This window comes from Oncorhynchus mykiss, chromosome 9, assembly GCF_013265735.2.
Source record: "Oncorhynchus mykiss isolate Arlee chromosome 9, USDA_OmykA_1.1, whole genome shotgun sequence".
NCBI lineage: Eukaryota > Metazoa > Chordata > Actinopteri > Salmoniformes > Salmonidae > Oncorhynchus > Oncorhynchus mykiss.
Genome location: NC_048573.1, coordinates 24,038,286 through 24,050,530, shown reverse-complemented (window position 1 = coordinate 24,050,530; position 12,245 = coordinate 24,038,286). Strand labels below are relative to the sequence as shown.

Here is a 12,245-nt window from a genome sequence, read left to right as displayed (position 1 = left end):
GAAAATCACTATCTTAAAATCTAGTCTTAGTTTGATACATATTACATGTCAAGAGACATTTGTGTACAAAATAAAAAAAAATACGATATTGAGTGTTAATTTCATGATTTAATATATGGTCTGTAATGACTGTCATTAGCCTAAGCAATGTAATTATTTTTCAACACAAATAACTATTCATTGATACTGGAAGTAGAGAATAAAACAATTGAGTAGGTTCATTGAGATGCAACCGTGCATATTCACCATTGCCTGTGCGTATCAGCAAAACATTACTGTCCTATTGGCACATGCCTTCAAGCAACGCTTACAACGTGACTATCCTATTCCCACCCAGTGACACGCATCTCCCTTTTAGTCTTAAAATAATTATCATGTGGCTTAAAATGCCGTGCATAAAAGTGTGATAATACACTTAGGCGTTTACAAGCATTTACATTAAGTTCTAAATCCCTCCCAGTCATTCCCACTGGGCACACACTGGTTGAATCAACGTTGTTTCCACGTAATTTCAATTACGTTGAACCAAGATGGAATAGACGTTGAATTGACGCCTGTGCCCAGTGGGTTGTTTGCACTTGGGTGGTATGTCTGTGAGACAGCCTTGTCTCCGGTGTGAAACAAAACACGCTGCACATAACCGAGGTTAAAAATAGCCGTTTTAACATCTCGTCAATATTTCTATATTTGTGTATTGTTACGACTATTTGCAACGGGTCCGTCCCATCACACAATGCCTATTCTGTTCATCTCCAAGTTCAGACTTGGAGTTGGAGCAACTAAAAATATCCATTATACAGTAGGCCTATAGCTTAATGTGTTAATTTTGTTCACGCCTGTGGAAGCGCGCACCGGTTCAGAAATAGCTAATCATTTTAGATGCTTTATGCTTCCAGTATGGAATGTCTGTAGTGCCGGCGTGTCCAATGGCATCCGAAGTGACAGTCCGGAGTGCCACTGTTGGCCAGAGGCGCCGCGCACAGCAATACCTCCACTAGGATCCTGTGGTTGATTCTCTGGATATCAGGGAGTGAAGTAGGGAATCCTGGGGACCTCTACCTCTATTGTTTCTTTTCTATCTTATGCCAAATGTAAAATAGACAGCATAAAAGGCGTGCATAATGCAATGGAAACAATGGACGCGTCCGACAAAAATCGAACTTACCCAAAGTCCACCGTCGTGTTAAAAAAGTGCATGCCAGATATCACGGATACCACTGGGACGCAAGACGAATCGAAGTGCGTCGAATTGAATGATTTACTTGACATAGATACAGACGACACCAACACTGTCACCGGTGAGGGGAGCCAAATGGCGATTGACGAGGGCAACGGTGGCTCGAGAGCAGAAGAGAAAACTTCTGGAGACGGAGACCTGATGAGTAATGTGACTGGTCATATCAACGGCGACAAATTAAAGGAGGATATTAACACAAAGGAGTGTGCCAAGGGCTATCTATCAGGGTTTCTTGGAACTGTCTGCTTCTCCGAGGTTCCTAACCTGAATGAAATCATGATGGACTCTCCCGAATCCCCTAGATACGTTGGTAATAGGGAGGTCACCGCGGAGTGGACACCGGAAAAGGACGCGTTTGAGGATGCAGAAAATATGCCAATTGACAATGAAGATTTACAATACACTGACATGTTAAGCGGGCAAAGTGAATCGGATGATGATGTGAGCTTGGTGCTGACCGGTGATTGTGAAGATTGCGTGCCTTGCAGTACCGTGGAGGATGAGCCTCATTACATAACCACGCACGAGATCCAGCTCTCCGAGCTTTCAGATCACGATGTCGATAATGATATCGGACAGGAGTGGGATGATAACCAGATCTACTCTTTCGTAGATTATGCTGCTTTTGACGGCGATGGAACGATGGCAGGAAGAGAGAAGAGGGTGAAAAGCAATCAGGGTCAGGCTAATAGCGGTGCGGCAGTCAGCACTAAGCTGGAAAGTGATCTCGGGGACAGGGACAAGTGCGCCATCTCAGATGAAAGTCTGTCAAAGAACCAAAATAATGTTATAGGACAGATCCACCTGTCAATCAAAACGACTTCTCGAGCTATAAATGAGCCTAGCAACGTCCAAGAAAATGAAAATATTACTTATCATGCCAAGCACGCCGGAGACATGAGTCGCTACGTTTTTAGAGGAGCTGGTGATGCAAATACGGAGAATGTCTGTGATAGCGCTAAGTGTTTCATAGCCGCCCCCGGACGCTTGCACTTTGGCAAGAATTTAAAAGGCAAAGATGTTAACGACTATTCCAGCGGTGCGTCCAGCGCCGTCAGTGAACTTGACGATGCGGATAAGGAAGTGCGCAATTTGACTGCCAGAGCGTTCAAGAGTTTAGCATACCCATATTTTGATGCCATCAATTTCAGTACCTCCAGCGAGTCCTCCGCCTCCGAGCTGGGGTTGAACAGGTGGTCAACTTTTGTTGACCTTAAATATGGCAACATGAACATGTCTCAGGGACGCGAACCAAACACAGGGTCTCATAAAAGTTCCACGTCATCCTCTGAAATTGCTAAGAATAAAGACAATAAAGGATATAAGGGTTTGGCATTGGCTAGTACAAAACCGCCCCCGAACAAGCTCTTTGCATTGAATGGTGCTCTTTCTGGTCCCTATAACGCATCTTCTGCAGCAAAGAAACTTGAGCTTATGGGAAAATTTGGGACGGGGCACGGTGGAGTTATCACGCTCACAGAAACATTAAATATTCGTTGTAATGTCAAATCAGGACTGCCTGGGAGTGAAAGGCGCTCGAAATTTGCACAAAACGTAACAGGATCACGTTCCACAGATGAAGTTACCAGCACCTTGCCAAGCGGCCAGGGGAATGAGGCCAGCAAGCAACCCTGTAATGCAGGGGAAACCATGGAAGGCACACACAAGAAAGCAATATTCGCCTCGAGCCTTCTTAAAAATGTAATTTCTAAGAAAATGCAGTTTGAGCAGGAGCGCAAAATGGAGAGGGGGGAGATACGCGAGTCCTATCACGCTCCATCTCACTGCCTTCTCCAACAAGAGCCTGAAATTGCGCACATGGAGAGGGAGAGGGCTACACCGAAAGAGTCCAAGGATTTCCAAAGGCAAAGCCCGAAATACTCAGAGGCGAGTTCTGACTTAACTATTGTTTGTGTCGATGAACTAGGGGACTTAGTGGACACTAGCTCGTGCGATGCCAAGGACGAATGTCGGAGACAAGACACTTTAACTCTTGCACCAGAAACGAATTTAGCGTCGACAAATGAAGTAGGATTCGATACTAAAAAAGGAGCATTCGAAGTGGCCAACAACACACTGCTACGCAGCCAAAATAGCGCATTCAGATCCTGGAGGGACGGTGAGCTAGAGTTTCAAAAGGAACATATAAACGATAAAACTCCGGAGGGGAAACCGTCTTCGTCCAACGACAACCAGGGGGAAACGGACTTGTACACCGATTCAGGCAACAGTGAGCTAACCAAAATGTTACATTTGTTTGTGCCAAGTATCCAACAACTGTCCAATGAGAGAGAAGTTTCAAAGCAGCTGCCGACTATGAATTATTCGACCCGCGCTGCCGCGGATCAAGGAGAGGGAGGAGGTATGAAATTACGCGCCAACAACACCCAATACGTCGCTGGTCCGAGGAGTGTGGTAACATCCAAATCACCCGAAATTAAAATCAGTTTACGGAGTGTAAAAGAAAACAAAAGCGACCCGTTCAACGTTGCAAAGCTGGTGCCTTCCAATATAGGCTGCAACTCAGTCAACCTGAAAAAGGCAGGCGACGAGACCAGATGTCAGGCGCTCGCCGCAGCGTTGAAGGGTGAGTCCTCCGAAAAAGTACCACACTTCACGGTCAGAGACATACGAGACCACAGGGGCAAGCTGCAAACACCTATACACCAAGTTAGAGACGTGCGTAAATTGGTTAAAAGTTCTTATCACTTTGTGTCGTTGGATAATAACGCCACCGCCGGCGACCTTAACTCAGATCAAAAGCTTTTCAAACAGGGGTCTTATCGAAACCCTGCGTCGCTTTCCCCCATAGTAATAAAGTGTCAGTCTGTGAATACCAATACCAATGGGAATGGGAAGCAATCTGGAAATCTAATTGGGTATTCTAAACCTAGACTCAACGAGGATTTATTTGAAGTTGACAGGTCATCACCCCAGCAAGAGGGCACCAAAAGCGACTTCCACCAACCGACATGGAGAGCGCCATTATACAATACAAAACAACTGAAAGGTGATTCTTCTGAAGGCCCCATTGGACTTGTAATTGAAACCAGATCAGCTTCTAGAAGACAGGATAAAACACCTGACATCGGTGACAAGACAAAACCCGAGTGTAAAATGTCCAACGTGGGTGCCTTCGAGAAATTACAGGCTGCAGTCAAAACCATGGAGCAGTTGTATGTTTTTGATAGAAATGAGTGGAAGAGGAAATCAGAGCCACACTCCATATTATCAGACAGTCATCTGCTCTCTCTCATATCCAGCGAGGAGCATGGGCCAGAGGAGGAGGGAGTGAATGTGGCCAATGCCATGACCGTGCCAACATTTAACATGGACAAGCTCATCCGGAGAGACTCATACCTTAACTCTGACAAATCCCTGCCTGCTATGACCGCTTTGCCCGTTTGCGAAAAGACACCACCCAAACGAGAGGAGAAAGAACCCCTGAAGACTTTTTACATTCCCATCAGCCAGGATGTGCCCAAATCCCTGGCTCAGCTAGGTGGAACACCAATGGGTACCAATAATGTGTTTAATGTCAGCTCCATGGCTTCAGGAAAACCCCCCACAAATAACAATAACAAGGCATCATCACAGCCACATGCTGTATCACAATCACCTTACTGCAAAGGCTTCAGCCCAGTGTCTCCTAAACTTCCGGTGTCAGTGAAAATCTCCCAGCAGCTCAGAAAGGCAGAGGAGAGACAGAGAGAGAGACAGAGGGAGACGGCCAACAGTATGAAGGCAGACATGCCCTTCCAGTTCAGCAGAGCTTCAGTCGAGCAAGAAAACTATCTCACCATCCCCGGCAAGTCTCATGCCACCAGCGCCAAGCAAACCGCTGTTTCCGCTGGCGGTGGATGCGAGAAGACAGCAATTTACACCTTCCCCGCCACTGGCGCCAAGACCCAGATGGCCAGCCCACCCGGTTATTGCGGCACCAGGAGGCAGGAAGAGACCCGACTTTCCCCACAGAAACGCTCCACCATCGTCATGGAGACGAGAGCCCAGGACACGCCAACTGCCACCATCTACCACATGCCCATGGCTCAGAGCATGGCGTCCACCCAACCACAGATGTACTGCTTTTCCCCAACCATGTCCCCACAAGCCATCCCCCAGATCGACCACTACCAGCGCACCCAGAGAAAGATGCTCTTTGACCCCAGTACAGGGAACTACTACCTGGTGGACACCCCCGTCCAGCAGGCCACCCGCCGCCTCTTCGACCCCGAGACGGGCCAGTATGTGGACGTGCCCATGTCCCAGCAGCCCATGTCTCCCATGTCCATGTCCATGCCCCAAATGCCGCCCATGCCCATGCCCATGCCCATCTCACCTTTAGCCCTGAGTCCCGGCTCCTATGGCCCCACCTACATGATCTACCCAGGCTTCATACCCGCCATGCCCAGCACGCCTACCCTGATCCCCACTAGAATGCAGTCGCAGCTCTCCATGCCGTTGGAGCAGGAAGACTCCGGAAACAAAGGCAGTTCCTCCCAGCCAGACTACATGGACATGGAGAGTCCTTACTACATGGCCACAGGGTCTGGGAAGTCTCCCTTGGCTGGAGGCTCCAGTATGGGCCACGTCCAGCAGCAGGGCAGGCCGGGGGTCCAGGGCTTCACCTCCCAGCAGGGACCACGCATCATCGCCCCGCCCTCTTTCGATGGGACCACCATGAGCTTTGTGGTGGAGCACAGGTAAACGGCAGGACCTGTCACATGATACGTAAGTGATTTTTTTGAGTTCTCTATCATATAGTATGGTTGCATTAAGACAGGCAGCCCTTGTTATATTTCTTTATTCTCACTAATCAGCGTAATTTACATCCTAATTATGACAGTATAATTGACAATCTTAATCACTTGCACACCAATGTATCTTTCCCTACACTATAATGGAGTAAAACATCTATGGATATTGTTCCAGGTGATTGTTGGTGTCAAGTCTTAGGCTATTTTAAGGGAGGATTGATGGGTGACATTTCAGTCCCAAAAAACATAATAATGCTGTTTCAAATGAATAAGTCAGGATCATAGAATAGAAGAACATCTTAACTACAAAAATACTCCATCTTCTTAACTACAAAAATACTCCATCTTCTTAACTACAAAAATACTCCATCTTCTTAACTACAAAAATACTCCATCTTCTTAACTACAAAAATATGTGTCTAGGCCGAGACGTCTTGTACGAACCATGGCATTCTGCAACAGTTATTTATTCCAGTAAAGGGAATAAAAAGGTGGTAACCCACACCTGAGTAACGCAACTCTAACATGCACAACCTTCTGAACTTTAACCTCTTTCCAGACCTGGTATCAAAACAGCTCAGTTTAAAACAAGTGACATTAACCACCTGCTATTTTGAAGCATGCTGTTTGGGATGAAGGATACAGTTCTATTCGGCTAAGGCAAGCCCATTTCACCTGCAGACATGCCTCTTGCAGTGTTTCTCAACTCCAGTCCTAGGTTGCACACTTGTATGCTAGCCCTGCTCAAGCATGCCTGATTCAACCGCTGAACTCAACACCAGGCCCTTTATATGTTGAATCAGGTGTGCTTGAACTTGGCTGGAACATGTGCAACCTTGGGAGTGGGATGTTCAAGGGACGGAGTTAAGAAACACTGTTTACCCACATCTCAAAGTATACTAGCTGCTTCCAGTAACATAATTATGTGTCATATTAAAGCTATCGAGGATAATATCAGGGATAGGAGACCTGGGCTGGCCCAGAGGGGCATTGGTTGTTGTTTGCTGGGGAAGGGGAAGAGGCGTGGCCAGGCCAGCATAGCTAGGGGGCCGGGGGAGGGAGGGAAAGGTCAGTGCGATGCAAGGCACTTGTTGTGCTGATACAGGGGTAGGCCAGCTGCTGCTGGAAATCAAGGCTCTTGGCTGTGGCAACGCAGGGCTGCAACGGCGTCAACCTTTTTATAGGACACAGTCACGCAGAAGGGAAAAAGTGAGAAGTGGACCATCATCTCCGGCACTCAGCCATTACATAAACAAATCATGGGCACATACAGTACCAGCAGGGACGCAAGCACAGCAGACAATTAGATTGGGACTTCCCCTACCCAACTAAAAAGTTTTATACCAAGTACACTACATGGCCAAAGGTGTGTGGACACCCTTTCATATTAGGGGATTCGGCTATTTCAGCCACACCCATTGCTGACAGGTGTATAAAATCGAGCACACCGCCATGCAATCTCCATAGACAAACATTGGCAGTAGACTGGCCGTACTGAAAAGCTCAGTGATTTTTAACGTGGCACCGTCATAGGATGCCACCGTTCCAACAAGTCAGTTCATCAAATTTCTGCCCTGCTAGAGCTGGCCCAATCAACTGTAAGTGCTGTTTGTAAAGTGAAGTGGAAACTTATTGGAGCAACAACGGCACAGACGCGAAGTGGTAGGCCACACAAGCTCACAGAATGGGACTGCCGAATGCTGAAGCAGGTAAAAATCGTCTGTCCTTGGTTGCAACACTCACTACCGAGTTTCAAACTGCCTCTGGAAGCAACGCCAGCACAATAACTGTTCTTCGGGAGCTTCATGAAATGGGTTTCCATGGCCGAGCAGCCGCACACAAGCCTAAGATCACCATGCGCAATGACAAGTGTCGACGGACGTGGTGTACAGCTCGCCGCCATTGGACTCTGGAGAAGTGGAAAAGCCTTCTCTGGAGTGATGAACCACTCTTCATCATCTGGCAGTCCGACTGACGAATCTGGGTTTGGCGGATGCCAGGAAAACGCTACCTGTCCCAATGCATAGTGCTAAATGTAAAGTTTTGTGGAGGAGGAAAAATGGTCTGGGGCTGTTTTTCATGGTTCGGGCCCCTTAGTTCCAATGAAGGGAAATCTTAACGCTACAGCATACAATGACATTCTAGGCGATTCTGTGATTCCAACTTTGTGGCAACAGTTTGTGGAAGGCCCTTTCCTGTTTTAGCATGAAATGCCCCCGTGCACAAAGTGAGGTCCATACAGAAATTGTCGAGATCGGTGTGGAACAACTTGACTGGCCTGCACAGAGCCATGACCTCAACACCACCGAACACCTTTGCGATGAATTGGAAAGCTGACTGCGAGCCAGGTCTAATCACCCAACATCAGTGCCCGACCTCACTAATTATCTTGTAACTGAATGGAAGCAAGTTCCCACAGCAATGTTCCAACATCTAGTGGAAAGCCTTCCCAGCAGAGAGGAGGCTGTTATAGCAGCGAAGGAGGGACCATCTCCATATTAATGCCCATGATTTTGGAATTAGATGTTCGACGAGCAGGTGTCCACATACCCCTTGGTTATGGTTATAATACAAGGACTATTAATGTTAATTGCAGAAAAATGTTATGTTGTAATTCCTGCAGTTCATTGTTTTTTGGGGGGAGAATACTTTATTTGAAGGATATTTATTTCCATACATGCCACATTAATTTGTAGCAGTAAATAAGCATGATTCTTTAGGTACACTCTTAAAAAAGGGTTCCAAAAGGGTTCTTCGACTGTCCCCATAGGAGAACTCTTTTTAGTTCCAGGTAAAACCCTTTTGGGTTCCATGTAGAACCCACTGTGGAAAGAGTTTTACATGGAACCCAAAATGATTCTACCTGGAACCAAAAAGGGTTCTTCAAAGGGTTATCCTATGGGGACAGCTGAAGAACCCTTTTATAGGTTCTAGATAGTAGCTTTTTTTCTTCAACTAAAGTGTTAACATTTTATGTAGGAACCATGACAAGTTTCCAGTTTCCTAATCCTAATCTCCAATTATCTTGTGTTCTGTTTCCCACACAGGAGTGCATTTTGACATGCCCTGACGTGTTCTGTTTCCCACATAGGAGTGACTTTTGACGTGTCCTGATGTGTTCTGGGCCCCCAGTGCCCCTAACCCTACTGTCTGGACTATTTGGTTCATGGTCATCAATGCCGGTCGTCATGGTCATCACGGTTCTTGGTCATCTCAACCGACAGGATTGTTATTGCCTCACCTTTCTGAAGTAGGCTACCACTCTATCCCCCTTTCTTTTCTTAACTCTGTGTTACATTTGGGAGTTTGGCAGAAATGTTTACTAGTTAATGTAGTTTTTTACCATGTGCTGTATATTTTATTTACATGTTTGATTTTGGGTCATTTTGATTTGGTATTGCAATACTCATGCAATGCAATATAACCTCATGCAATCGTTCTCACAGGCATTGTCATGATAATCATTTTAATCTGTACATTGAATTAATAATAGTAATCATGATTGTCAAACCCACCCTCCATTGGTTATTAATAAGATTAGGCTCCAAATCCATTCATGTGGGACCCCCAGCACTGCCCCTTTGTTCTAGCCCAGCATTAACACACCTGTGCCAACAAATCAAGGGTTGAGGAGTTAAATTAGGTGTGCAAGTGCTGGGCTAAAAATAAGTGCTCACTGAGAGGTTCCTAGGAATGGATTGGGAAGCATGTTGTACACATTTTCTTTGTCACATTCTCCACGCTAGAGGTCTATGTTCTAAAATGCACAACTTCCGGAAGGGTGCAGGTTGTCCCATTTATTTCTTTAGCAAGTACATGAGGCTTGACAGCACACTTGAACTAAGTCCTCAGGAGAATGGAAGAGGGCTTATATCTCTCTTTGTATCTTTATTGACCTTGATCTGAACCTGTACTTGGCTTCCTCCCTTCTCTCTGTTACGGTGCCACCTGCTGTTTGCTTTCTCCCTGTTGGTGAGTTCAGTTCAGTACAGTATAATCTTGAATTGTTTTAATTGGTTAAAAAAAACGATATGTTGCCAACAATATTAGCACTAAAAACAATTATGGTGGACATTCTATTTCCTTTCTGAACCTTGTTATTATTTTACTATTGAAAATGAATGAGCGCTTGTCTTGAATACACATTATGCAATATGTGGTTTGGTTTGATATACTTCTGCTGAAATTGGTATGTTGTTGCCTGTTTATCTTGGGTATTGTTATTACTGCAATGTCATTAAGTGTTGACAATTTTGCCCTGTCACATTTAGGTGCTCTTAATGCAGGTAGCAAGCACTGTGAGTAAGAGGTGGATGTTTAGACATTTCATAAGGTTTCATAAAAACACAACTGAAGATTTGCGGTGTGGAAAGTATTCTTGATGTTTTTATAGTAACATGGATACAGTAATCTCACATTTATGAGTTGAAGTCTGTTTTGGACAAGTTGATGGGGCTTTCGCTGTATTTAAAAAATATGTTTTCTTTCCAGACCCCCTATACAATATGTGCAAACATATTTGTTTTATATTGATGTGTACAGCAAACCACATGCTTTCGGAACTGCTGGCCAGTCCATCCATCTCCCTTCATAAGTATGTTTTGGGATTGCTGTTTGATATTTTTAAAGGTCCAAAAATAAACAAAAATAGCTGCTTAGCAAAGAGCAATTTCTTAATAAATAATTTTGCTAGGACTGTCTGGGAGTGGTCTGAGTGGGGAGGGGAAAATTGAAAACGAGCTGTTATTGGCAGAGAGGTTTGGAACTCTCTTTTTTATTTGTCTATTATTAACAGATTTACAGCCTGGTGACATCACCAGGCAGGCCAAAACTCCATCCCACCAAAACAGGCTGACATTTCAGCCGGTCTTTTCAAACATCTCTTACACTAAAAGAGCACGATCATCATTTTCACAATTTCACAGTATTATTCAAAACCTAGTGTGGAAATATAGAAAATCACAGGCCTTTAAAGGAACTGTCTAGTGAAAATCAAATTGAATGACTATGTTTTGTTGTTGACTTATCCAATACTCGTATTTGTGGCCAAAGCTGCAATTGGAGAAAAAAACACTATAAACTTGTATCTCAAACAGACCTTTTAAAGAGGAGGATGATGTCACCTTCCTGGGGAGGATGAGCTGGCCAATCTGCCGTCTACTCGCATTAATATTTTTAATGAGCGGTATATGACCACACCATTCTGTTGTTGGGGTACGCCCACACCAACACAGAAAACATACTTAATTACCATTTATTTTATGGAAAACTATTTAACTCGTATTGTAATTAATTATTGGTCATATTTCATCAAAATCTGGAAACACTGGACAGTTACTTTAATGCAGGATAATACACTTACACTATTTACTTCCATAATTTCACCTGTTTTCATCAATCATACAGATCTTCATGAAAAAAAATATATTTGCAGCAGTGGATTGTTTCAGGGTTGGCTAGGGATGGAATTTTTGTAATCCACTACATTTGATGAGTATTGCTGCAGAAAAAAAGGTTTAATCTTTGAGGCGTCATTGTGAAAGGTGTATACTAAATATTGGACAGAAGGACTAAAGAATGTTGTGAGGGTATGAGCAAGTCTAAAAATAATGGTTGAAGGGAGGAAGAGAAAGCGAGTGAAAAAAAAAAATCACGTGTCTTTTAGATATTGAGGTCTCTCCTTACCTCTGACAATATGGATGAACCTAACGGAAAAGAAAATCTAGATTTTTTGTGAAACAGAAAAGAAATTGAATATGCCTCTACTGGCCACAGGAAGTGTAGAAAACTAGCAGTTGAAGGAAACAGACTTCTTTATGGTGTAAAAAATATTGCTACTGCGAATGAATGTGTTTTTGCAAACAAATGTACATTGAGACTTGTTTAATAAATTTGAAATACTTTTCCAGAACTTGGTCTCCTTTTCTTATTTATTCCAGTGGTGGAAAAGGTACCCAATTCTCAGAATTGATGTCACGCTGATATAAAGGATTTAGAGACAGGCGCAGGAATACATCATCTGGGTTTTTAATACACCCAAAAAACAAACATGTATACAAAACACTGGGATGTACCCAAACAAAAGAGCGAGGGTAAACCTCCTAGAATGACACCGGAGGAGACCCGTAATACACAACGCACCAAACACGTAGCACCGGCTGAGACGACTCATAGGTACTCACACGACCAACGGACATGGGAACAATAATGGACACCCGAATGGGGCATCAAAGGGCACATAAATACAATTA

At 44.5% G+C, this 12,245-nt stretch overlaps 1 protein-coding gene across 2 annotated transcripts; it reads left to right on the top strand.

The window, feature by feature from the left end:
• Nucleotides 1–789: 789 nt before the first annotated feature.
• On the top strand, nucleotides 790–11,905 carry c9h4orf54 (chromosome 9 C4orf54 homolog). 2 transcript variants are annotated; one of them, XM_021615171.2, is made up of 2 exons: nucleotides 790–5,968; nucleotides 9,042–11,905. In XM_021615171.2, exon 1 carries the CDS (start codon nucleotides 1,127–1,129, stop codon nucleotides 5,942–5,944), a length of 4,818 nt encoding a protein of 1,605 aa, XP_021470846.2. In that variant the 5' UTR covers nucleotides 790–1,126; the 3' UTR covers nucleotides 5,945–5,968; nucleotides 9,042–11,905. The 2 variants fall into 2 exon arrangements, with proteins under 2 accessions (XP_021470846.2, XP_021470847.2); XM_021615172.2 differs by having other exon boundaries at nucleotides 791–5,968; nucleotides 9,086–11,905.
• Nucleotides 11,906–12,245: the final 340 nt, after the last annotated feature.

Excerpts from the sequence above, each read along its gene's own strand:
- c9h4orf54 (XM_021615171.2), top strand. The coding sequence starts at position 1,127 with ATGGAAACAATGGACGCGTCCGACAAAAATCGAACTTACCCAAAGTCC.